This window comes from Heterodontus francisci, chromosome 9 (assembly GCF_036365525.1).
Source record: "Heterodontus francisci isolate sHetFra1 chromosome 9, sHetFra1.hap1, whole genome shotgun sequence".
Classification (NCBI taxonomy): Eukaryota; Metazoa; Chordata; class Chondrichthyes; order Heterodontiformes; family Heterodontidae; genus Heterodontus; species Heterodontus francisci.
The window spans coordinates 106730806-106756624 of record NC_090379.1 but is presented as its reverse complement, the minus strand read 5'-3'; the positions used below and the strand labels follow the sequence as shown (position 1 = coordinate 106756624).

Sequence of the window (25819 nt, the reverse complement as noted above, 5' to 3'; positions counted from 1 at the left end):
AGGTATACCCACAGTGCTGTTAGGAAGGGAGTTCCAGGATTTTGACCCAGCGACAGTGAAGGAACAGCAAGTCAGGATGGTGTGTGACTTGGAGGGGAACTTGCAGGTGGTAGCATTCCCATGTATTTGCTGCCCTTGTCCTTCTAGTTGGTAGAGGTCACGGGTTTGGAAGGTGCTGTCTAAGGAGCCTTGGTGCATTGCTGCAGTGCATCTTGTGGATGGAACACACTGCTGCCACTGTGCGTCGGTGGTGGAGGGAGTGAATGTTTGTAGATGGGGTGCCAATCAAGCAGGCTGCTTTGTCCTGGATGGTGTCGAGCTTCTTGAGTGTTGTTGGAGCTGCACCCATCCAGGCAAGTGGACAGTATTCCATCACACTCCTGACTTGTGCCTTGTAGATGGTGGATAGGCTTTGGGGACTCAGGAGGTGAGTTACTCGCCTCAGGATTTCTAGCCTCTGACCTGCTCTTGTAGCCACGGTATTTATATGGCTACTCCAGTTCAGTTTCTGGTCAATGGTAGCCGCTAGGATGTTGATAGTGGGGGATTCAGCGATGGTAATGCCGTTGAATGTCAAGGGGAGATGGCTAGATTCTCTCTTGTTGGAGATGGTCATTGCCTGGCACTTGTGTGGCGCGAATGTTACTTGCCACTTATCAGCCCAAGCCTGGATAGTGTCCAGGTTTTGCTGCATTTCTACACGGACTGCTTCAGTATCTGAGTAGTCACGAATGGTGCTGAACATTGTGCAATCATCAGCGAACGTCTCCACTTCTGACCTTGTGATTGAAGGAAGGTCATTGATGAAGCAGCTGAAGATGGCTGGGCCTAGGACACTAGCCTGAGGAACTCCTGCAGTGATGTCCTAGAGCTCAGAAGATTGACCTCCAACAACCACAACCATCTTCCTTTGCGCTAGGTATGACTCCAACCAGCGGAGGGTTTTCCCCCTGATTCCCATTGACATCAGTTTTGCTAGGGCTCCTTGATGCCATACTCGGTCAAATGCTGCCTTGATGTCGAGGGCAGTCACTCTCACCTCACCTCTTGAGTTCAGCTCTTTTGTCCATGTTTGAACCAAGGCTGTAATGAGGTCAGGAGCTGAGTGGCCCTGGTGGAACCCAAACTGAGCGTCACTGAGCAGGTTATTGCTAAGCAAGTGCCGCTTGATGGCACTGTTGATGACACCTTCCATCACTTTACTGATGGTTGAGAGTAGGCTGATGGGGCGGTAATTGGCCGGGTTGGACTTGTCCTGCTTTTTGTGTACAGGACATACCTGGGCAATTTTCCACATTGCAGGGTAGATGCCAGTGTTGTAGCTGTACTGGACCTGCTTGGCTAGGGGCGCGGCAAGTTCTGGAGCACAGGTCTTCAGTACTATTGCCGGAATATTGTCAGGGCCCATAGCTTTTGCAGTATCCAGTGCCTTCAGTCGTTTCTTGATATCACGCGGAGTGAATCGAATTGGCTGAAGTCTGGCATCTGTGATGCTGGGGACTTCAGGAGGAGGCCGAGATGGATCATCAACTTGGCACTTCTGGCTGAAGATTGTTGCAAATGCTTCAGCCTTATCTTTCGCACTGATGTGCTGGGCTCCCCCATCATTGAGGATGGGGATATTTGTGGAGCCACCTCCTCCAGTTAGTTGTTTAATTGTCCACCACCATTCACGGCTGGATGTGGCAGGACTGCAGAGCTTAGATCTGATCCGTTGGTTATGGGATCGCTTAGCTCTGTCTATCGCATGCTGCTTACGCAGTTTGGCATGCAAGTGGTCCTGGGTTGTAGCTTCACCAGGTTGACACTCATTTTGTGGTATGTCTGGTGCTGCTCCTGGCATGCCCTCCTTCACTCTTCATTGAACCAGGGTTGGTCTCCTGGCTTGATGGTAATGGTAGAGTGGGAGATATGCCGAGCCATGAGGTTACAGATTGTGGTTGAGTACAATTCTGCTGCTGCTGATGGCCCACAGCGCCTCATGGATGCCCAGTTTTGCATTGCTAGATCTGTTCGAAATCTATCCCATTTAGCACAGTGATAGTGCCACACAACACGATGGACAGTATCCTCAATGTGAAGGCGGGCCTTCGTCTCCACATGGACTGTGCAGTGGTCACTCCTACCTATACTGTCATGGACAGAAGCATCTGCCGCAGGCAGATTGGTAAGGACGAGGTCAAGTATGTTTTTCCCTCATGTTAGTTCCCCCACCACCTGCCGCAGGCCCAATCTAGCAGCTATGTCCTTTCGGACTCGGCCAGCTCGGTCAGTAGTGGTGCTACCAAGCCACTTTTGGTGATGGACATTGAATTCCCCCATCCAGAGTACATTTTGTGCCCTTGCCACCCTCAGTGCTTCCTCCAAGTGGTGTTCAACATTGAGGAGTACTGACTCATCAGCTGAGGGAGGGCGGTAGGTGGTAATCAGTAGGAGGTTACCTTGCCCATGTTTGACCTGATGCCATGAGACCTCATGGGGTCCGGAGTCGATATTGAAGACTCCCAGGGCAACTCCCTCCCTACTGTATACCACTGTGCCACCACCTCTGGTGGGTTTGTCCTGCCGGTGGGACAGGATATACCCGGGGATGGTGATGGCAGTGTCTGTAAGGTATGATTCCATGAGTATGACTATGTCAGGCTGTTGCTTGACTAGTCTGTGGGACAGCTCTCCCAACTTCGGCACAAGCCCCCAGATGTTAGTAAGGAGGACTTTGCAGGGTCGACAGGGCTGGGTTTTCCATTGTCGTTTCCGGTGCCTAGGTCGATGCCGGGTGGTCCATCCGATTTCATTCCTTTTTATTGACTTTGTAGCGGTTAAGTACAACTTAGTGGCTTGCTAGGCCATTTCAGAGGGCATGTAAGAGTTAACCACATTGCTGTGGGTCTGGAGTCACATGTCGGCCAGACCAGATGAGGACAGCAGATTTCCTTCCCTAAAGGACATTAGTGAACCAGATGGGTTTTTACAACAATCGACAATGGTTTCATGGCCATCATTAGATTCCAGATTTATTAATTGAATTCAAATTCCACCTTCTGCTGTGGTAGGATTTGAACCCATGTCCCCAGAGAAATACCCTGGGTCTCTGGGTTACTAGTCCAGTGATAATACCACTACGCCGCCGCCTACCCTTCTAGATAAAGAGAGAGAAAATGTGCCTAACATTATCCAGATCCTAATGGCCACCTTTTTGTGCGCAGCTGCATCAAATTCTGCGTAGACCCTCGTATGCAAACACCAAATATCACTACTTGCTGAGGTTCTACCTGTCCCCAGTGTTGTGAAGGATGGGTCTGGCTATTTTACTGTGGAACATGCCGTTCAGTTGGACCATGCCGTACCACCTGTCCCTCGTGGAAAGGTTTGTGCAGGAAAACTCCATTGAACACAAGTCTATCGGGCAGTGGTTTGCACGTAATGTCCTCGGGGCCCTGCGGGAAAAGGAGATGGTGGATCCTATCGGATGGTTTACCGAGCAAACTGTCAAACTCATTTGGCAGAATAGCTCATCGCTAGAATGTTCAAACAAGTACCAAAACGTAACTTGACTTGTGGTGAGAAGGGCCCTCCCATCACATCCTTCCTGCACGCCCGGAGTCTCAGCGCCTCCACACGCTGCCGTCGAGGCAGTGGCGGTGGGAAAGAGACTGTCACCCAACTCCTTATGGAGTGTGGGAAAGAGATGCAGTGTTTTTTGTCCCGAGCAGCTCCAAAACGTAGGATTCAGTACTCTAAGGGCTGTTCCCAAGGTCACACACTGAGATAAACAACCGCTGCTGGAGGACCATCAACTCGGTGAAAGACTTTCTTTGGTCTGCCCGAAACTTGCTGGTCTTCCACTGCAGAGACCTGCCAACAACTGAGTGTTGCAGACTGGCACATTCCAAGGTGCAGGACTGTGTGGTGAAGGACGCACTACAGCTTGGGGCAGCTGCTGCAAGGCTGAATGGGGAAAGGCTACTGACTAAGGCCCTCCTGCCAGGTATACTGACAGACTGGAAACCATGTAAAACCCTCTTGGGCTAAGAATGTTTGACATGAAATGTAAATGTATGTTGTAATTATAACCTGTAATGGCAAGTGTAGTGAGGCACCTCATGTACTGTATTGAAAGCAACTGATCTGTATTGCATTTTATGTGATGTCAAATTTGAACTGTTATGCAATGCTCTTTTACAAATTTTATGAATAAAATATATCTTTGGAAAAAGAAGTACAGATACTCATATCACTAAAAGTAGTGATACAGGTTAATAAGGCCATAAAAAAGCAAACAAGGCATTTCTAGAGGGATAGAATTGAAAAGCAAAGAAGTTATGTTAAACTTGTATTGAACCTTGGTTAGACTACCTTCGGAGTTATTTTTTATTTGTTCATGGTATGTGGGCATCGCTCACAAGACCAGCATTTATTGCCCATCCCTAATTGCCCTTGAGAAGGGCTGTGCACAGTTCTGGTCTCCATATTCCAAAAAGGATATAGAGACACTGCAGAAGATGCAAAATAATTTGAGATAATAACAGAACTGAGAGATTATACCTAGCAAGAAAGATTGAACAGGCTGGGGCTCTTTTCTCCAGAAAAGAGAAGTCTGAGGTTGTGACCTGACAGAGGGGTTCAAGATTAGAAAAGTTTGATGGCGTATTAAACGTAGAAAATGTGTTTCCACTTGTGAAGGAGACCAGAACTAAGGGACTATAAATATAAGATAGTCACTAATAAATCCAATAGGGATTTCAGGAGAAACTTCATTACCCAGAGAGTGGTTAGAATGTGGATCTTGGTACCGGAAAGAGTAGTTGAGGTGACTAGCCTAGATGAATTTAAGGGGAAATTAGGTAAACAAGTGGTAGAAAGGAATAGAAGGATATCTTGATGTGGTTAGATGAAGTGGTTGTGATGAGGCTTATGTGGAGCATAAACTCCAGCATGGACCAGTCATATCAAATGGCTTGTTTCTATGCTGCAAATGCTATGTAATACTTCATAGGTTTGGTGAAATTAATCCCAAACTATTTTTCAGTCGTGATATTACTGAAATGTTCTATCATCCATCCAGTATGTCATTTCCTTTGTTGTTTGTGAACAGGCATACGAACAGTCCTGCATTCAGTAAGTCACCCCTAGATTTTGAATTTCACCCTTAGCTTCTTCATAAAGTACGTCTTCCATTTTACGCTTCCCTTATGCAGTATCTTATGCCAATTCGCATTGAATGCCATGTGGCCAATTACAGAAGTTATCTGGCTCATGCTGTAGATTCTCGTCTGAGTGAGGTCCCCATTCTTCTCTCCCCTCTCCCACCTGCTATTTAATACTATCTGTGAATTTGCAGTTTACAATGAGTTGCGCAATCCAGGCCATTGATGTAAATTATTGTATACCAATTGGGTGTTTAATTGTATTCAGGTGGTGGGTAATAATTGGGGATTTATCAGTGCTCATGGAGCCGTTTGGGGGCTTGCTGTGTGCAAATTTGCTGCTGCGTTTCTTACTTTACAACAGTGACTACACTTAAAAACACTTCTTTGCCCGTAAAGTGCTTTGGAATGTCTTGATGTCATGAAAGGCACTATATAAGTGCAAGTCTTTCTCTCTTTCTTTCACTTAAGAACAGTAGGAATCCCAACAAGACTGTGGCCCAGATTATTCGCTGCATTGCTGGCTGGTTACTCAGATAACACTGCAGCATTCCAGAAATGAAAGTTCTGATAACGGCATTCTTCATCTCAATGCAGCATTCCTGTGTACCACAGCTGGTTCATTCCAACAACATACAGATTCCGATCCAAACATAACATCTCCAAGCAGACTTGTGGCTGTGTATGAAGCTCTGCACTTTGTCACTCATACCAAATATTGATCAATAGTTGCACACTAATACGAACTGCACATTGTGCTCTTCCAAATTCTTCCAGAGGCCTGTGCACGTATCGCTATCTGTGAAATAGATGTTAGTGCAAAATGATCTCAAGGAAGAGCTTTTTAGACCATTATTTTCATTCAACAATTTTTACATAATCCAGGCTGGCTTTCCAATGCAGTACCAAGGGTGTGCTGCACTATTGGAGTTATCATCTTTTGAATGAACTGTTAAATCGAGACTGTGTCTGCCCTCTCAGATGTCATTATATGCTATGAGTTTGGCATCCTGAATTTAGATTCGCCATATCACTCTTCTGCTTACACACTGTGTACACATTCCTTCCAACTTTTTTCTTGCTTTCAATGTCTTTCAGATGAAATGTTAAACCGAGGCCCCATCTGCCCTCTCCGGTGTGTTACAGCTCAGATAGCCAGTGGGGAAGGATAGAACTGGAGTCTAGTCTTTGTACACTTACAAGCTTTTATTTACAGAGACACACATTACATATCATGCACCTCCAACCCCAACAACCACAGTTTCAGCCAGCTGCTATATATATGAATCCCCAGTTAATATCCACCACCTGAATACAATTAAACACCCAATTAGTATACAATTAACAAGGTGGGCATAAAAGATTCCATGGCACTGTTCAAAGAAGAGCAGACTGGACAGCCTCTAAGAACGTGGATTTCCCCACCCCCTCCCATACCCCAGAGCATCGATCAAGTGATCATCCCTCACGTTCCGATGATGAACGCTGACAGGCTATCCAACTGTAGAAAGAGGACCACAATTGGGCCCAACTCTTTACTTGCCCAACATCCACACGTTTGCCATCAAGGTCACTGGATAGTGCTCAGGAACCTAGGGCTATTGAGGTCAATTGTAGTAGCCCAACTAAGGTCAGATAAGTCAGCCTTGGAGCAGAGATCATCCTGGTTTGTATGAGAGGATAACATTTTTCATTTCATTTCTTGTTTCTCTGTGGCCATGGAATGGCTAATTTAAAACAAACACAAATCACAAACAAGTAAAGGATGGCCAGAGTGAAGACTTGGCACCGGTGTGGATCCCACATGCAAAGCAAGTAACACAGGATCGTTCAGGTGTTTTAATAATGGAATAAACCACCACTGCAAGCTCAATATGTAATGTATGGCAGCTCCACTGATGATCCATGGGTTCAGTATATCGCCCAGTGTATGCTGAGCTGTACAGACCCAGAGGTTGCAGGTTCAGTCCTGACTGTGCTGAGCTAGCTAACTTCAGTATGGATGGAAGCACTTGCGATGCCACAAAGTGACCCCCAAGGCTTGGGCTAGAGAGGAGAAAAATAGAGCCAGTAAACCTACTCCCAACACCTATCCAGTGACTGCTACTTTTTAAAAATGTATTGATGTGATGTGCATGTCACCAGCAAGGTTAGCAATTATTAACCATCCTGAGATTATTCACAGGATGTGGCCTTCACTGGCTTGGCCAGCATTTATTGCCAGTCCTGGTTGCTCGAGAAGGTGGTGGTGAGCTGCCGCCTTGAACCGCCGTGATGAAGTTACTCTCTCAGGTAGGGAATTCCAGGATTTTGAACCAGCAACAATGAAGGAAGGTCACTTTGTGGCATCGCAAGTGCTGCCATCTATATTGACGTCAGCTAGCTCAGCACAGTCAGGGATCAAACCTGGGACCTTCTGGGTCTGTACAGCTCAGCATATACTGGACGATATATTTCCAACTCAGAATGGCTTCTGACTTGGGAAGGGAACTTGTAGGTAATGGTGTTCCCATGCATCTGCTGCCCTGTTAGGTGATGGACATTGCAAATTTGGGAGGTGGTGTACTGGGGAGAGTCTGTATAATATAGATTTGTCTGTTGAGGATAGGTCTTTGACACCTTCTGCAGTTCAATAATGTGCTGATCATTGTCTAAACTCACACCTGACGAATTGGCACTTTGAATATCAGAGTTTTGTGGAGTAGAACCAGCAAGAGCCAACACCTTTAGGAGAAAAGGGATGGTCGCTGAAAGGGAAAGCTCACTGGAACAACAGAGGACTAAGAGTAGAGTCAGGATATCTCTCCACTGGAGTTTTACTTGGAGCTAGTGTACTTGGTCACCGTCTTTGTGTCTTCTGACACAGCGTGTTTGGCCAGCTCCCCGGGCAGCAGCAGGCGCCCGGCGGTCTGGATCTCCCGGGGTCTGATGGTGCTGCGCTTGTTGTAATAGGCCAGGCGGGAAGCCTTACCCGCAGTGCGTTTGAAACTATAATTCGCAAGCAAACTCGTGATGCTCATGGCCTTGGACGAGATGTCGGTGTCGGGTGAACCTGCTTCACCACTTCGTAGATGTAGATGGCGTAACTTTCTCTCCTGGATCTTTTCCGCTTCTTGCCGCCCTTTGTTGGTGGCTTCTTCATGGCTTTCTTGGTGCCCTCCTTGGGAAGTCGTGCTTTCTTGTCATCAACCATGATCATGATCACAGAATACCTCCACTGTTTAGTACTTAACTGCTGTGCTTGTCCGTTAATGAGGGTGCAGCTCTAGCTTGTGACAATCTGACTTGACCTTATTAATGCGATGGGAGCTATTAAATCCCAAAGGAAACAGACTTTCCATGGCTTTTTATTTTTCCATCTAAAGTATAAATGGCTTTGTACCTGCAGAGATGTGTGTATTTTAAGCACAGCAAGTCAAGCAGCTAATCCCTCCTCTGTTGTATATGTGGGAACTGGATGTCGCCATGACCTCCCCACCCCTCTGCCCAAACAACAATAAAAAGGTCTGGAAATGTGGCTCACTGACAGATGGGCAACACTCGGCACTCAACAACTTACTTAGAGCAAGAGAGAGAGCAAAAGAACAAAACAAGAAAGAACTGTCAATGCCTTCCAGTGCAGCGGAGAGTTCTTAGCCACATTTACTCTACACTGAGATTAGAATTCGGAATCACAGTCCAATATTAAGAAGCTGGTGGGTGGCCCGTCCCACCATGGCTCAGTTGGCAAAGCCAGTGTGCTACCCAAAGGTTTGCTGATCTGTCAGCGCCCCTGGTTCACAGCCAAAGTGCTCACTCTTAGTCACTATCATGTGTGTGGGTTAGGCTCCATGATGCCCACTCCTAGTTCAATAGTCTGCTAACCCACACTGTTTGGTAGGGGTTGGTTGTGTTGCTGTCCAAATACCTTGTCGACATGCACTGTTGATGCTTACACATGAACAATGACTATTTGGATGAGATCTAGGCTTGTGTTCCTTGAGTATTGAAGATTAAGGGGTGATCTAATTGAGGTGTTTAAGATGATTAAAGCTGTTGATAGGGTAGACAGAGAGAAACTGTTTCCTCTGGTGGGGGAGTCCAGAACAAGGGGGCATAACCTTAAAATTAGAGCTCGGCCATTCGGGGGTGATGTCAGGAAGCAATTCTTCACACAAAGTGTAGTGGAAATCTAGCACCCTCTTTCCCCAAAAAGCTGCTGAGGCTGTGAGGGGGAATTTTATGCTCTCCACCGCGGTGGGTTTGAAGGCAGGGAGAGCATAAAATCAGGTGGGTTGGTGATGGGCTGGGGGCGGGAGGAGGAGGGGGGGGGGGTGGGAATGGTGGTTCCCGCCACCATTCCGCCTCCACCGAAATTTAGTCCAGGGCGGGAAAGCCTGTGATCAGCCTTCCTGCCCTGCTGCCAATTGAGGCCCTTAACTGGGTAATTAACCCCAGTTACGGCCTCTTCCTGCCGCAGCCTAAATTACCCGTGCGGCGGGCAGCCCTGTCACCACACAGGAAGCACGGCACAAAAAACTGTGTGGACTGCTTCCTGGTTCCGGGGGCAGGGGGGTGTGTTCCTCGTTCAAAGGCACTTACTTGGTGGCTGAATGAGGGACCCGTCATCGGGAAGAGGGGACCCGCTGAGGCCCACCCCCCTGCCCTTACTACCGATCCTCCTCCCCTCCGACCCTCCACGCTGCGAGATCCTACCTGAGGCCTGGGTCCAGTGATGATCCTCGATCTCCAGGATGGTCTTCTCCTGCAGCTGCCACTGCCTCTACGGTGGCACTGCAGCTACTGGCCTCTGATTGGTGGGAGCTCTCCAAGGACAGGACTTATGGCGACGGGGTCCTGAATCCTATGGAAGGACTGCTGCTGTCCACTTAAGTACCTGATTGGCACTAAATTCGGTGGGCCTTCCAGAAAAGAGGTAATGGGGATCCTGGCATCAGTTTCCCCCGACATTGAGACCCTGCCGCCAGCATAAAATTACCCCCTGTGGGTCAATTGAAAATTTCAAAATGAGGTTGATAGATTCTTGTCAGGCAAGGGTATTAAGGGTTGCATGCACTACCTGAATTCTCTCTTTACAGAATGTGGACTGAATAAATAATGGACTGAGATGAGAAACTGACTTAAGACCAATAACTGTTTAATTTAAATAAAATATGTAAGCTGACAGTATACAGTTTTCGCAGGACGATATGTTTTCCTCTGCTCAGGTTAATGGCAAAGCAAAACTTTTTGTCTCTCTAAACATCTGTCTAAAACTCAAAGACCTCTAAGATAATCTTCTCGATCCTAACTCTTTGACTTTCAAGATGCAGATGCCCTTTTCTTATGTTCTGCCAAATTAACAGCACTGACTCCCAGTATCTTGGAGATGTGGACTTGGCCCAAAGAACTGTCAAGCCAAGTGTACATAATGACTGTCTAACTAGTGTAACTATAACTAGTATAATTATAACTAATACTTCAGGTCACCTTTGTATATCAGACCAGATCAGTGCTGCTGGCTTATAGTCAAGAAAAGAATATTGTGTGCCAACTTAGCAGTTAACCCTTTATATGCTGAATCTAGCATGGCAGAAATATAAATTTAAAAAAAATGTAACGGGCAACAAAATCTGTTTTGCCACATTTGTGCCACAAGCATGAACCTGGAATCAAAGCTGGAACTTTGCTGGTTGGTATTGTTGATGCATGTAATCAAATGTTATCCATACTTGTCAACAGCTTGCATTTATATAGTACCTTTAACTTAGTAAAATGTTCAAGATGCTTCACAAGAGCCTGATCAGACAAGAATTTTCACTCAACCAAAGGAGGAGATATTAAAAAGAAAAGAAAGTTTTGCATTTGTATAGTGCCTCAGAATGCCGCAAAGCGTTTGCTGCCGATGAAGGACTTTTGAAGTGTAGTCACTATTGTAATGTAGGAAATGTTGGAACAGGTGACCAAAAGCTTGGGCAAAGAAGTAGGTTTTAAGGAGCAAAATATAGGAGGAGATTGGGAGCGATGCAGAAAGGTTTAGGGTGGGAATTCCAGAATTTGGAACCTAGGCAGCTGCAGGCACGGCTGTCAATGATGGAGTGATGCTCTGGCTGGATTCAAGGACAACACAGTGCACAGTTTAGTAAATTTACTGAGACCAAATAGATGGCTGATGTGAGAATTGAAAATGTCACAATCTGAAAGTAGGAGATGCTCTTCTGAGATTGGGTTAAGGTGCATAATGGCGCAAGATTTACTTTGCTGTAAGCCCAGGCTTTAGCTGGACTGGGAGAGGCAGTTTTATTTCATCTCTAATCTGTTGCCATCCTTGGCCTGGGATGTATATAATGGGGCAATGTAGAAGGAGCTTCATTCTAACCTGTGCTGTACTGTACATTGGCTGCCATGTCTTCAGCTGTCCAGGCCCCAACTTCTGAAGCATTCTGTAGGGAGTGCTTTGACAGTTTGTGTCAAGGCATGAAAGATCCACAGCATGGACAGCTCTCACAGTGAAAAGCACGTGCACTAAAGTAATTTACTCACCCACTCTCTGCAGCAAATAGATGACAGTCTACAATATTGTATTTACTCAGGGCTGCAGAACAGTGTGGATTGGTAATTTTTGATACAGCTTGGAAGCAGGCAGAGGTGATGCAAGCGGCAGCCATTGCAAACGCACTTCCTACAGATTTGTGTTTCTGAATACTCTTCATTCTGTTAGCTCTAACTCAGCACCTCTTCTACGCTGTTTTGTTGCAGATGATCATTGCAAAGTCTCCACTTGCTCCATTTGCTGTGTTTATTTTCACCATCCAGGATGCAGGTCTTGTTCTGCAAGGTAGGAACTTTTTAACAATTTAAAACCCTTGAACCAGAACGACTTGAAATTTGAAATTGGAAACCATGCTTTCATAATCAATTGTAAAATGTCTGGGCAGCATTGTCAGAAGTAAAGGGGTAATATATTCCTTATTCTGTACTGTACAAGAGGCATCATTAACGAGAGTAAAGGTGTAATATACTCTTAATTCTGTACTGTACAATGGGCAGATTATCAGGAGTCAAGAAGTAATATACTCCTTATTCTCTATTCTACAGGGGCAGGTTATCAGGAGTAAAGGGGTAATATACTCCTTATGCTATACTGTACAAGTGGCATCATTAACAGTGGTGAAAGGATAATATACTTATTCTGTACTGTACAAGGACATCATTATCAGGAATAAAAGGGGTAATATACTCCTTATTCTGTATTGTACAGGGGCAGGTTATCAGGAGTAAAGAGGTAATATACGCTGTGTACTGTACGTAGATATTATGTTACTATAGTTATACTAGTGGACTTGCAAGCTGTTGGGAGCTTTTTGTAATTGTAGTTACATTAGTTTGTATGTTGCAGCAAATACTGGTCACTGTTCCATGGATCATTCAACTATTTTAGTTGATTATGTTTATTATAATGTTGGGTTATATTAGTCTGGATGGATGGAAAAGGGCTCCTTGTGCGCTTGTGTTCATATAATGTACCAGGTTTTGGGCCTATTACAGAAGGTTTAAGTATCTTTTTTCCTGACTAGTTGAAGTCTGGTATAGTCAGCTCTATAGCAGGAGGTGTGGATGGGACTTTTTAGGCTGAATTCAAAGTATTACAAAGCAGTTATAGTACAGAAGCAAGCCGTTCGGCCCAATGTTTATGTTCCACACAAGTTTCTCCCACCCTACTTCATCTCACCCGATCAACATATCAATCATCTCAGTGACTCCCTAAGATAACAAGTTTCACATTCTAACCACTCTCTGGATAAAGAAGTTTCTCCTGAATTCCCTATTGGATTTTTTAGTGACTATCTTATATTTATGGTCCATTGGTCTGGTCTTGCCCACAAGTGGAAACATTTTCTCTATGTCTACCCTATCTTGAATACCTCGATCAGATCACCCCTCAATCTTCTCCATTCTAGAGAAATGAGCTCCAGCCTATTCAATCTTTACTGACCTTATTAACATGTGTTGCTACTTTCAGTGATTTGTGTGTCTGTACCCCAAGATCCTTTTGCTTCTGTATTCCATTTAGACGCTTACTTTCCAAAGAGAATGTGACCTCCTTATTCTGCTTACCCAAATGTGTTACCTCACACTTATCTATATTGAAGTTTATTTGCCAATTACAAGCCCATTTTGTAAGTTTATTCATGTCTTCCTAAATTTTGTCACAGCCCTCCTCAGTATTAACTATACCCCCAAATTTGATGTCATCACAAATTTTGAAATTTTACTTCTGATCCCCAAGTCCAAATCATTTATGTAAATAGTGAACAGCTGTGGTCCCAGTGCTGATCCTAGTGGAACATAATCTGAGTAACTACCTTTAACCCCGACTCTCTATTTTCTGTTTTTTATCCAGTTTGCTATCCATTCTGCTACTTGACCCCTGACTCCACATGTGCTGACCTCAGTCATGAGTCGACTGTGTGGTACTTTATTGAAAGCTTTTAGGAAATCCAAATATATTGCATCTGCTTCATTACCCTTATCTGCCCTTTCTGTTACTTCTTCAAAGAATTCAATAAGGTTGGTCAAGCATGACTCTCACTATGAATCTGACCATGGCAATATTTTTACAGCCCTCTGCTGTAGATTTGGAAGAACCCCCAGTTATTCAGAAACATGTTTACAATTTTTTTACTCGTAACACACAAAGGGAATTGTCCCCTGGTTCTCTGAGTGGATAGTCCTTCTCAGATACTCTGCTACACAGGTACAATGTGCTTCAGTAGGACATTCAGGAATATTCTCTGTATGCAGATAACAGTAGACGTACAGCCAGTTATCATTTATAACAACAGTTACAAGTGTGTTAACAGACTACATCCCTGATATCCATTACTGCAACATCAGCGGCTATGCCTTCAGCTGCCTGGGCCCTAAGCCTCGAATTCCCGCCCTAAACCTCCCCACCCCTCTCATCTCCTTTAAAACACTTTCAAAACCTCCCTCTTTGACCAAGCATTTGGCCATCTATCCTAATATCTTCTAATGTGGATCTGTATGAAATGATGTTTGATAATCGCTGCTGTCCAGTGCTTTGGGATGTTTTACCATGTTAAAGGTGCTAAATAAATGCAAGATGTTGTTGTTAAAAGTTCCAGAATTGAGATTCAAGCAGGTCACGAATGTGAGGCTCACTAGGCTGGGCTGGGATGGCCTTACCTGAAACTCATGCTAGATGGTTCGTGCATGTAAACTTCACATGAGGACAACATCAGGCTTGGTTGTGAATGGTTGCTCAGATGAGGTACCAGAGTGCTGTCATGGACAGTGAGAGGTCCTGCCTTAGGGAGAGCAGGAGCAAAAGTTAGAGTAAAGAATGAACTTGTATTTCTACAACATCTGTTATGACCTCAGGGTATTCCAAAGCGCCTCATTGCCAACACTTTTGAAGTATAGTCACTGTTGCAATGTCGGAAACGCAGTAAACGATTTGCGTCCAGCAAGATCCCGCAAACAGCAACATGACAATAATCAGATAATGTGATTTGGTGATGTTGGTTGAGAAATAAATATTGGCCAGGACACTGGGGAGAACTCCCCTGCTCTTCTTCAAAATAGTGCCATGGTTTTTTTAATATCCACCTAAGAGGGCAGATGGAGCCCCAGGTTAATGTCTCATCTGAAAGAGTTAAAAGTAAGAGGAAAGGTTGGAAGGAATGCACAGTGTGTAAGCAGAATTGTAACATGACAAGTCTGAATTCAGGATACCAAACTCACTGCAGGAAATGACAGCAAAAGCTGGCAGTGTGTGTGGGAACGATGCCTTGCTGTCATTCTGCAACAGCACTGGGACTTGGCAGAGAGAGAAAGGAGTTTGCACAACACATCAAAGCTTGATGAAGGACGTAGGGCAGGAATGAATGGGTCTCACCCTATGCTTTTCCTCAGTCCACTGTGGAACCCCAATTGTGGTCTCTGCTCACAAGATCCCTGACTGCACTGCAGAGCTCAACCTGGTGTCAGACATCAAACTACGAATTATTCATAGAGCTGCATAGCATTGCGGGTACTGAACTTGGAACAAATATAAGGGTTATTTCGAAGAAGAGCAGGAGAGTTCTCCCCGTTGTCTTAGCCAATATTTATCCCTCAACCAACATCACTGAAAAACAGAATATCTGGTCAATATCATATTGCTGTTTGTGGGATCATGCTGTGCACAAATTGGCTACTGCACTGCTAATATAACAGCAGTGACAACATGTCAAATGTGGCTCATTGACTGCAAAACCTTTTGGGACATACTCAGGTTGTGAAAGGCATTTTGTAATTAATTAGAAGGTTTTAATGCACATTTCCAGCGCCTGACATTTTTGCAGTACTGCTCTCTAGTTCTTCCTGGTTTGTGCAGCTGGGAGTGATTCTGGTAGCAAGTACTGCTCCTCCAGCAAAGGATGGTACCAACAATTGCAGTGAGTAACAGCTAGGACTGCCTGTGAAGCCACTGGGACTGGTGCAATCCCATTATCCACATTCAACATAAGCTGTTGCACCCTCTTTCTTCCTCCCCTTGACTCTGTAAGCTATTGGGCCATAATGGTGCTCATCGTTAGTTACATGTAAATGATAGAGCAACTTCAGACGTGGGGCAGATGCGCCGTTGAACGCAGATATGCAAAAGTTGCTGTCCAAGTTGTGCTGCTCCTTTAGCTTTGTGAAAATGGCATCTTGCTGCTTGCCTCACCATTGAAATGGATTGAATGCTGTGAAGTTGCTGTATTTGCATGGTAGATAAGAACGAAATTCGCCACAAAAAGTTAAGACTTAGCCATTGCAGTCTTGGTAATCTTATACCGACATGATAAGTGCTAATTACTGCCGAACAACTTCTTTGGCACTGGATATTAACTATTGCAAGCATGGAATCTCATTCCTTCAGGTATTAATTGATGTTGGAGATTTTAAAAATGGGAAATTAAAAGAAATCTACGTTTCCTTTCTCTTTTTCTCTCTCTCTTAATCCAATCTTTACTTCTGTCTCTTTATTTCTCTTTCTGTACCTGATTTGATGTTGAATTAATCCACTGTAATTTACACTACCTTCTCAGTCCTTGTGCTTTTATTTCAGAATTCTTCAAAATGATTGGTTAAGGAGATACCCTGTTGCTGGGTGTTCACTTGGTTACAGATACCCTGTTTCTCTCGCTGCGCTGTTATAAACAAAGAACAAAGAAAATTACAGCACAGGAACAGGCCCTTCGGCCCTCCAAGCCTACGCCGATCCAAATCCTCTATCTAAACCTGTCGCCTATTTTCTAAGGGTCTGTATCTCTTTACTTCCTGCCCATTCATGTATCTGTCTAGATACATCTTAAAAGACGCTATCGTGCCCGCGTCTACCACCTCCGCTGGCAACGCGTTCCAGGCACCCACCACCCTCTGCGTAAAGAACTTTCCATGCATATCCCCCCTAAACTTTTCCCCTTTCACTTTGAACTCGTGTCCCCTAGTAATTGAATCCCCCACTCTGGGAAAAAGCTTCTTGCTATCCAACCTGGTCTATACCTCTCATGATTTTGTACACCTCAATCAGGTCCCCCCTCAACCTCCGTCTTTCGAATGAAAATAATCCTAATCTACTCATCCTCTCTTCATAGCTAGCGCCCTCCATACCAGGCAACATGTTATCAATTCATACTTTCAACAACTTGCCACATAATACATTTATAAACCTAAATGAGCAAGGGCAACTCTAACCAATGGCAGATGCTGCTTGATGCCTTGCTACAGAAAATTCTGGCCCATCAACTCTTCTGACATGCAGTTCAATAATATAACAGCCCTCCAACACGTCCTCAAAAGTAGCCAGTCTTCATTCGGGTTGCCAACTCTGGTGGGATGTATTCCTACAGGTTTCATCACAGGACCTCCCACCCAGACAAACAGCCTCTTTTTCCCATCTCTGATATTTTTATAATTAAAAACAAAAGTCTTCAAAGAACATGAGATAGACACCCAGCTTTTTTAATGCCCCTGTAATTTTTCTCCCAGCAGTGTCCAGGTGATAAATCCTTAATTCCTGGAGCCACCAAGACTATCCTGGAGGGTTGGCAATGCTAGTCTTCACATGCAAGCCTGTTCAAAAGAGTGTCGGTAGGGCGTTCTACCTTGTGGAGTATTGTGACCAATTCTGGCTTCACTTCAAAATCCACCCACTTCCACTTTCCAGCAAGAGTCAGTAGACGGGAAGCAGGAACCCCTGGCTTATATGACAGCTCTTTGGTCAGGGATAGTGAGGCCAGTTATATTGTGCTACTGCTGATATCAGCTAACTCAGCAGTGTTGTGGGATTGTACCTGGGGCCTTAGCCTGTGTGTGTGTATGTGTGTCTGTGTATATACACGTGTGTATATCTCAGCACTGTACAGCTTCATAAAGTCACCCTGCTGAGTCAAACTGCTAGTTAAACGAGCAGCATTTCTGATTGAGCCTGTGACTTGCCTTTATTTTCTTTCCTTTTAAAAGACTTCCGTTGCGATAAACTGTAAACAGTCCATCGGGAGTGATTTCATGCAGTTCCCTCACTGATTGCTCTTTCCGTTTAAGTTGCAGCATTTCCCTTTCATTTTAAATATGGGGTAAACAGTGAATAATGACCAGCTCTCTGTTCCTCACCTTGATGGATGCTTTGAAGAAACAGGATCAGCCTTTCATTCAGCCACCATTTACAGGGTATGCATTCAAAAGTTGTAGCAGGTTAACCTTCAACCTTCTGAGTCAAGACCTTTTGGTTAACGCTGAAGGGTTTGCACCAAGAACATTAACCTGACTGACCTGCTTGTATTTGTCGCATGTTTCTGTTTTTATTTCAGATTTCCAACATTTCTCCATTTACCTCATCACTCTGAGCTCTTGTTGTCTTGCTAGGGAATTTTTTTCTTGCAAAAAGAAAGGAAGAACTTCCATTTCTATAACACTTCAGGATGTCCCAAAATACTTCTGAAGTGCAGTCACTGTTGCAATGGAGGAAACAAGGCAGCCAATTTGTGCACAGCAAGCTCCCACAATAGCAATGTGATAACTACCAGATAATCTGTTTTATAATCTTGATTGTGGATAATTATTGGCTAGGACACCAGGGAGAATTCCCCTGCTCCTCTTCTACAAAAAAACGAACCTTGACCCCACTTTCCTTGCATACTACCACCTCATCTCCAAAGTCCTTCTTGTTGTATCCCAAATTCACGTCCATCTTTCCCAGAACTCTATGTTTGAATCCCTCCAATCAGGATTCTGCCCCGCTGCAGTACTGAAATGGCTCTTATCAAAGTCACAAATGGTATCCTATGTGACTGTGACCATGGTAAACGAGCCCTTCTCATCCGTCTCAACCTGTCCGCAACCTTTGACATGATTAATCACACTATCTTCCTCCAGCCCCTCTCCACTGCTGTCCAACTGGGTGGGAGTAAGCTTGATTGGTTCCATTCTTATCTATACAGTCGTAGCCAGAGAATCTCTGCGATGGCTTCTCTTCCCACTCCTGCACCGTTACTTCTTGTGTCCCCAAGGATTTAGCCCTGGCTCCTCCTCTTTCTGATCTACGTGCTACACCTCGGCGACATCATCCAAAAACAGGAAATCCGGTTCCACATGTACACTGACGACACTCAGCTCTACCTCATGGCCATCACTCTCAGTCCCTCAGTACTAGATGAGCAGAAATGTCCTCCAACTAAAAATTGGAAAGCCATCGTCTTCAATCCCCACTGACTTTATGGCAACTGTCTGGGGTAGAAACAGACTGTTCACAACCTTGGTGTCATATTTGACCCCGAGATGAACTTCCGACCATATCTGTCCATCACCCGCACCGCCAACTTCACTACTGTAACGTTGCTCAACTCCACCCCACCTCTGCTCATCTACTGCTGAAATCCTCATTCATGTCTTTGTTACCTCTATACCTGACTATTCCACTGCACTCCTGGCTGAACTCCCACAATTTACCCTCTGTAAATTTGAGGCCATGCAAAACTGCGCTGCCTATGTTCCTACTCGCACCAAGGCCCATTTCCCTACCATCCCCGTGCTTGATGACCTGCATCGGCTCCTGGCCAAGCAAAGCCTTGATTTTAAAATTCTCAACCTTGTTTTCAAAGCCATCCATGTCCTCGTCCGTCCCTATCTCTGTAATCTCTTCCAGCCCTACTGCCCTCAGAGATATTTGCGTTCATCTAACTCTGACCTCTTAAGGATCCCTGATTTTAATCGCTCCATCACTGATGGCCGTGCCTTCAGCTGCCAAGACCCTCAGCTCTGGAATTCCCTCCCTAAACCTCTCCGCCTCTGTACCTCTCTTTCTTCCTTTAAGCCGCTCCTTAAAACCTACCTCTTTGACCAAGCTTTTAGCCATCTGGACTAATGTGTCCTTATGTGGCTCGGTGTCTGGTTTTGCTCCATAGCATTCTTGTGAAGTGCCTTAGGGCGTCTTATTATGTTAAGGACACAATATAAATATAAGTTGTTGATTGATTTTTTGAAAACATGACTAAAGTAGTGGACAAGGGAATGCCTCTGGATGTCATTTACATGGACTTCCAGAAAACATTTGATAAAGTCCCTCATAAGAATCTGTGGCTAAAGTTGAATCTCATGTAATTGAAGGCAAATTATTGACCTGGTTAGGAAATCAGCTGAGCGGCAGGAGATAGAGAGTAGGGATAATGGGCAGAATGTGATGAGTGGTATCCCGCAAGGAACTGTGTTGTAGCCGCAACTATTCACCATATTTATCAATAACTTAGATGATGGGATAGAAAGCCGCATATCCAAATTTGCCAAGGATACAATGATAGGCAGCATTGTAAGCAGGGCAGATGGAAGGGTAACATTGCAGAGATATTGATAGATTAAGTGAATGGACAAAACTGTGGCAAATGGATTTCAATGTAGGCAAATGTGAGGTCATCTACTTTGGACCTAAAAGGATAGAACAGGGTACTTTCTAAGTGATGAAAAGCTAGAAACAGTGGAAGCCCTAAGAGACTTGGGGGTCCAGGTACACAGATTGTTAAAATGTGATGAACAGGTACAGAAATTAATCAAAAAGGCTAATGGAATGCTGGCCTTTATACTTAGAGGACTAGAATAGAAGAGGGTTGAAGTCGTGCTTCAGCTTTACAAAGCCCTGGTTAGGCCACACCTGGAATACTGTGAGTAGTTCTGGGCACCACACCTTAGGAAAGATACATTGGCTTTAGAGGGAGTACAGCGTAGACTTACCAGAATGATACCTGGACTCCAAGGGTTAAATTATAAGGAGAGATTATACAAATTAGGGTTATACTCCCCGGAATTTAGAAGTTTAAGGGATGATTTTATTGAAGTTTTCAAGATAATAAGGGGACCAGATAGGGCAGATTGGGAGAAACTATTTCTGTTGGTTGGGGAGTCTATGACCAGGGGCATAGTCTAAAAATTAGAGCCAGACCTTTCAGGAGTGAGATTAGGAAACACTTCTACATACAAAGGGTGGTAGAAGTTTGGAACTCTCTTCCATAAATGGCAATTGATGCGAGATTAATTGTTAGTTTTAAAACTGAATTTGATAGATTTTTGTTAACCAATGGTATTAAGGGATGTGGGGCAAACATGGAATTAGATTGCAGATCAGCCATGATCTCATTGAATGGCCTACCCTGTTCCTATGTTCCTCTTTGACCAAGCTTTTGGTCATCTGTCCTAATAGCTCCTTATGTGGTTCGGTATCAAATTTTGCTTTTTAAACCTCCTGTGTCCTTTTTAGACATTACGTTAAAGGTGCTATGTAAATGCAAGTTGTTTTAGTGGCCTGAAATCATCTTCGTCCATCTGAGAGGGCAGACAAAACCTTAGTTTAACGTTATATCCAAAAACAACACTTATGACAGTGCAGCATTCCCTCAATACTGTACTGGAGAACATACTATTCTTCTGCTAAGGTAATAGTGTCCCTTTCAGATCCAGTTGTTGTTGATTAAACCAACATGTTCCTTGTTTTCATATGAACTGATCTCAACTAATTGTCTGGGCTGGAGCAGTTTGTGAAAAACCCCAGAACACAGATGGAAAATTAGGACATGCTCGCACCTTCAAGAGGCTGGCTTCAGGGAAATGTCACAAACCGGGTCACTACTTGATGTTATTTTGCTGATAATGACTCTACTCCCACAAAGGTCCTCCAGCTAAAGGCATCTAATGTAGCATAGACCAGAAGGTCCTGGCTTGGACTCCTAGTCTATGGTGAGTTAACTGATCTCAACTGATACAAATATAAAATACTGCAGATGCTGGAAATCTCAAACAAAACAGAAAAAGCTGCACAGGTCCGGCAGCATTTGTGAAGAAACAGAACTAACGGTTAAGATTGATGACCGCTTCGGATGAAAGGTCATGGATCTGAAACATTAACTCTGTTTCTTTATCCACAGATCCTACCTGACCTGATGAATCTTTTGGGCCTCCTTATCTCGAGAGACAATGGATACGCGCCTGGAGGTGGTCAGTGGTTTGTGAAGCAGCGCCTGGAGTGGCTATAAAGGCCAATTCTGGAGTGACAGGCTCTTCCACAGGTGCTGCAGAGAAATTTGTTTGTTGGGGCTGTTGCACAGTTGGCTCTCCCCTTGCGCCTCTGTCTTTTTTCCTGCCAACTACTAAGTCTCTTCGACTCGCCACAATTTAGCCCTGTCTTTATGGCTGCCCGCCAGCTCTGGCGAATGCTGGCAACTGACTCCCACGACTTGTGATCAATGTCACACGATTTCATGTCGCGTTTGCAGACGTCTTTATAACGGAGACATGGACGGCCGGTGGGTCTGATACCAGTGGCGAGCTCACTGTACAATGTGTCTTTGGGGATCCTGCCATCTTCCATGCGGCTCACATGGCCAAGCCATCTCAAGCGCCGCTGACTCAGTAGTGTGTATAAGCTGGGGATGTTGGCCGCTTCAAGGACTTCTGTGTTGGAGATATAGTCCTGCCACCTGATGCCAAGTATTCTCCGAAGGCAGCGAAGATGGAATGAATTGAGACGTCGCTCTTGGCTGGCATACGTTGTCCAGGCCTCGCTGCCGTAGAGCAAGGTACTGAGGACACAGGCCTGATACACTCGGACTTTTGTGTTCCGTGTCAGTGCGCCATTTTCCCACACTCTCTTGGCCAGTCTGGACATAGCAGTGGAAGCCTTACCCATGCGCTTGTTGATTTCTGCATCTAGAGACAGGTTACTGGTGATAGTTGAGCCTAGGTAGGTGAACTCTTGAACCACTTCCAGTGCGTGGTCGCCAATATTGATGGATGGAGCATTTCTGACATCCTGCCCCATGATGTTCGTTTTCTTGAGGCTGATGGTTAGGCCAAATTCATTGCAGGCAGACGCAAACCTGTCGATGAGACTCTGCAGGCATTCTTCAGTGTGAGATGTTAAAGCAGCATCGTCAGCAAAGAGGAGTTCTCTGATGAGGACTTTCCGTACTTTGGACTTCGCTCTTAGACGGGCAAGGTTGAACAGCCTGCCCCCTGATCTTGTGTGGAGGAAAATTCCTTCTTCAGAGGATTTGAACGCATGTGAAAGCAGCAGGGAGAAGAAAATCCCAAAAAGTGTGGGTGCGAGAACACAGCCCTGTTTCACACCACTCAGGATAGGAAAGGGCTCTGATGAGGAGCCACCATGTTGAATTGTGCCTTTCATATTGTCATGGAATGAGGTGATGATACTTAGTAGCTTTGGTGGACATCCGATCTTTTCTAGTAGTCTGAAGAGACCACGTCTGCTGACGAGGTCAAAGGCTTTGGTGAGATCAATGAAAGCAATGTAGAGGGGCATCTGTTGTTCACGGCATTTCTCCTGTATCTGACGAAGGGAGAACAGCATGTCAATAGTCGATCTCTCTGCACGAAAGCCACACTGTGCCTCAGGGTAGACGCGCTCGGCCAGCTTCTGGAGCCTGTTCAGAGCGACTCGAGCAAAGACTTTCCCCACTATGCTGAGCAGGGAGATTCCACGGTAGTTGTTGCAGTCACCGCGGTCACCTTTGTTTTTATAGAGGGTGATGATGTTGGCATCGCGCATGTCCTGGGGTACTGCTCCCTCGTCCCAGCACAGGCATAGCAGTTCATGTAGTGCTGAGAGTATAGCAGGCTTGGCACTCTTGATTATTTCAGGGGTAATGCTGTCCTTCCCAGGGGCTTTTCCGCTGGCTAGGGAATCAATGGCATCACTGAGTTCCGATTTGGTTGGCTGTATGTCCAGCTCATCCATGACTGGTAGAGGCTGGGCTGCATTGAGGGCAGTCTCAGTGACAGCATTCTCCCTGGAGTACAGTTCTAGGTAGTGCTCAACCCAGCGGTCCATCTGTTTGCGTTGGTCAGTGATTATGTCCCCCGATTTAGATTTGAGGGGGGTGATCTTCTTGATGGTTGGCCCAAGAGCTCTCTTCATGCCATCATACATTCCTCTGATGTTTCCGGTGTCTGAGGCCAGCTGAATATGACTGCATAGGTGTTGCCAGTAGTCGTTTGCGCAACGCCTAGCTGTTCTTTGTGCAGTACTTCTGGCTGCTTTAAGTGCTGCGGATGTTAAATCGCTGGGGGCTTTCTTGTAGTTCAAAAGTGCAATGCGCTTAGCGGCTATGACAGGTTCCAGCTCTTCATTATGAGATTGAAACCAGTCTGCATTTCTCTTCGCACTTTTGCCGTAGGTGGATACTTCCTGATGAATACTTCCAGCATTTTCTGTTCTGATCGCAGTGTGCTGCTGTCAGGGAAAGCCACAATAGGCTTCATTGATCAGTTTTTTAAAAAAAAATTTTGTGGGATGTGGGCGTTGCTGGCTAGGCCAGAATTTGTTGCCCATCCCTAATTGCCGTTGAGAAGGTGGTGGTGAACCACCTTCTTGAACCACTGCAGTCCATCTGATGTAGGTACACCCACAGTGCTGTTTGGAAGGGAGTTGCAGGTTTTTGACCCAGAGACAATGAAGGAACAGCGATGTATTTCCAAGTCAGGATGATGTGTGATTTGGAGGGGAACTTGCAGGAGATGCTGCCCTTGTCCTTCTAAGTGGTAGAGGTCACGGGTTTGGAAGGTGCTGTTGAAGGAGGCTTGGTGAGTTGCTGCAGTGCATCCTGTAAATGGAACACATTGCAGCCACTGTGGGACAGCGGTGGAGGGATTGACTGCCAAAGGTGGTGGATGGGGTGCCAATCAAGCGGGCTGCTTTGTCCTGGATGGTGTCGAGCTTCTTGAGTGTTGCTGGAGCTGCACTCGTCCAGGCAAGTGGAGAGTATTCCATCACACTGCTGACTTGTGCCTTGTAGATGGCGGACAGGCTTTGGAGAGTCAGGAGGGGAGTTATTCACTGCAGAATTTCCAACCTCTGACCTCTTTAAGCCACGGTATTTATGTGGCTGGACCAGTTAAGTTTCTGGTCAATGATAACCTCAGGATGTTGATAGTGGGGCTTCAGCGATGGTAATGCCATTGAGCGTCAAAGGGGAGATGGTTAGATTCTCTCTTGTTGGAGATAGTCATTGCCTGGCACTTGTGTAGCGTGAATGTTACTTGCCACCTATCAGCCCAAGCCTGAATGTTGTCCAGTTCTTGCTGCATATGGACGTGGGCTGCTTCGGTATAAGGAGTCACGAATGGTCATAGAGAGATACAGCACCGAAACAGGCCCTTCGGCCCACCGAGTCCACGCCGACCATCAACCACCCGTTTATACTAATCCTACATTAATCCCATTTCCCTCTTCTATCCTCCCTGAATTTTCCTGTCACCTACCTACACTAGGGACAATTTACCTATCAATCTGCAAGTCTTTGGCATGTGGGAGGAAACCAGAACACCCAGAGGAAACCCACATGGTCACAGGGAGAGCTTGCAAACTCCACACAGGCAGTACCCAGAACCGAACCCGGGTCGCTGGAGCTGTGAGGCTGCGGTGCTAACCACTGCGCCACTGTGCCACTGAACATTGTGCAATCATCAGCAAACATCCCCAGTTCTGATCTTATGGTGGAGGGAAGGTCATTGATGAAGCAGCTGAAGGTGGTTTGGTCTAGAACACTACCCTGACATACTTCTGCAGCGATGTCCTGGAGCTCTGTTGTTTGGCCTCCAGCAACAAGAACCATTTTCCTTTGAACTAGTTATGACTCCAACCAATGGAGATTTTCCCCCTGATTTCCATTGACTTGAATTGTGATAGGGCTCCTGCTGCCGGGGTTGGTTGTGGGGGTGGGGGGGAAGAAATCAGCCAGGGTTCTTGCTCCTGATCCGTCACTGCAAGGTGTGTATATGGACTTAAGGAGGAATCACGCTTGGATTCAGCTGTACTCAAACATCTTGCTGATCAAGCATCTTGCTAATGGTCATGTATAAAGAATGGTCAGTTCGACACTGTACAGATAGGGTCAGGGATGTGGTGGAACTCTATTCCAGCAAGAATCAGGGAGAAAATCACTAGGAATGATTGTAACTGAGGCAATGGTGCAGGATTAATGGAGAAAACAGGTTTTTCTGTAGTGCTGCGGCACACCACATTATCGTGTACTAACTACAGTCTCCAACTTATCACAATACCCTGCACTAACTACAGTCTCCCATTTACCACAATACCCTGCACGAACTACAGTCTCCCATTTACCACAATACCCTGC

The 25819-nt window shown here is 45.4% G+C and overlaps 1 protein-coding gene and 1 pseudogene across 3 annotated transcripts in view; one reads left to right on the top strand and one right to left on the bottom strand.

Moving 5' to 3' along the window:
- Positions 1–25819, top strand: part of rad51b (RAD51 paralog B) — a 694153-nt gene that overhangs the window by 502784 nt on the left and 165550 nt on the right. For all 3 annotated transcript variants that reach the window (XM_068039630.1, XM_068039632.1, XM_068039633.1), the window contains one exon: positions 11886–11964. In XM_068039630.1, the coding sequence (XP_067895731.1) occupies positions 11886–11964 (79 nt within the window). The remainder of the gene's footprint in view (positions 1–11885; positions 11965–25819) is intronic.
- LOC137373510 (histone H2B-like) lies at positions 7964–8346 on the bottom strand (annotated as a pseudogene).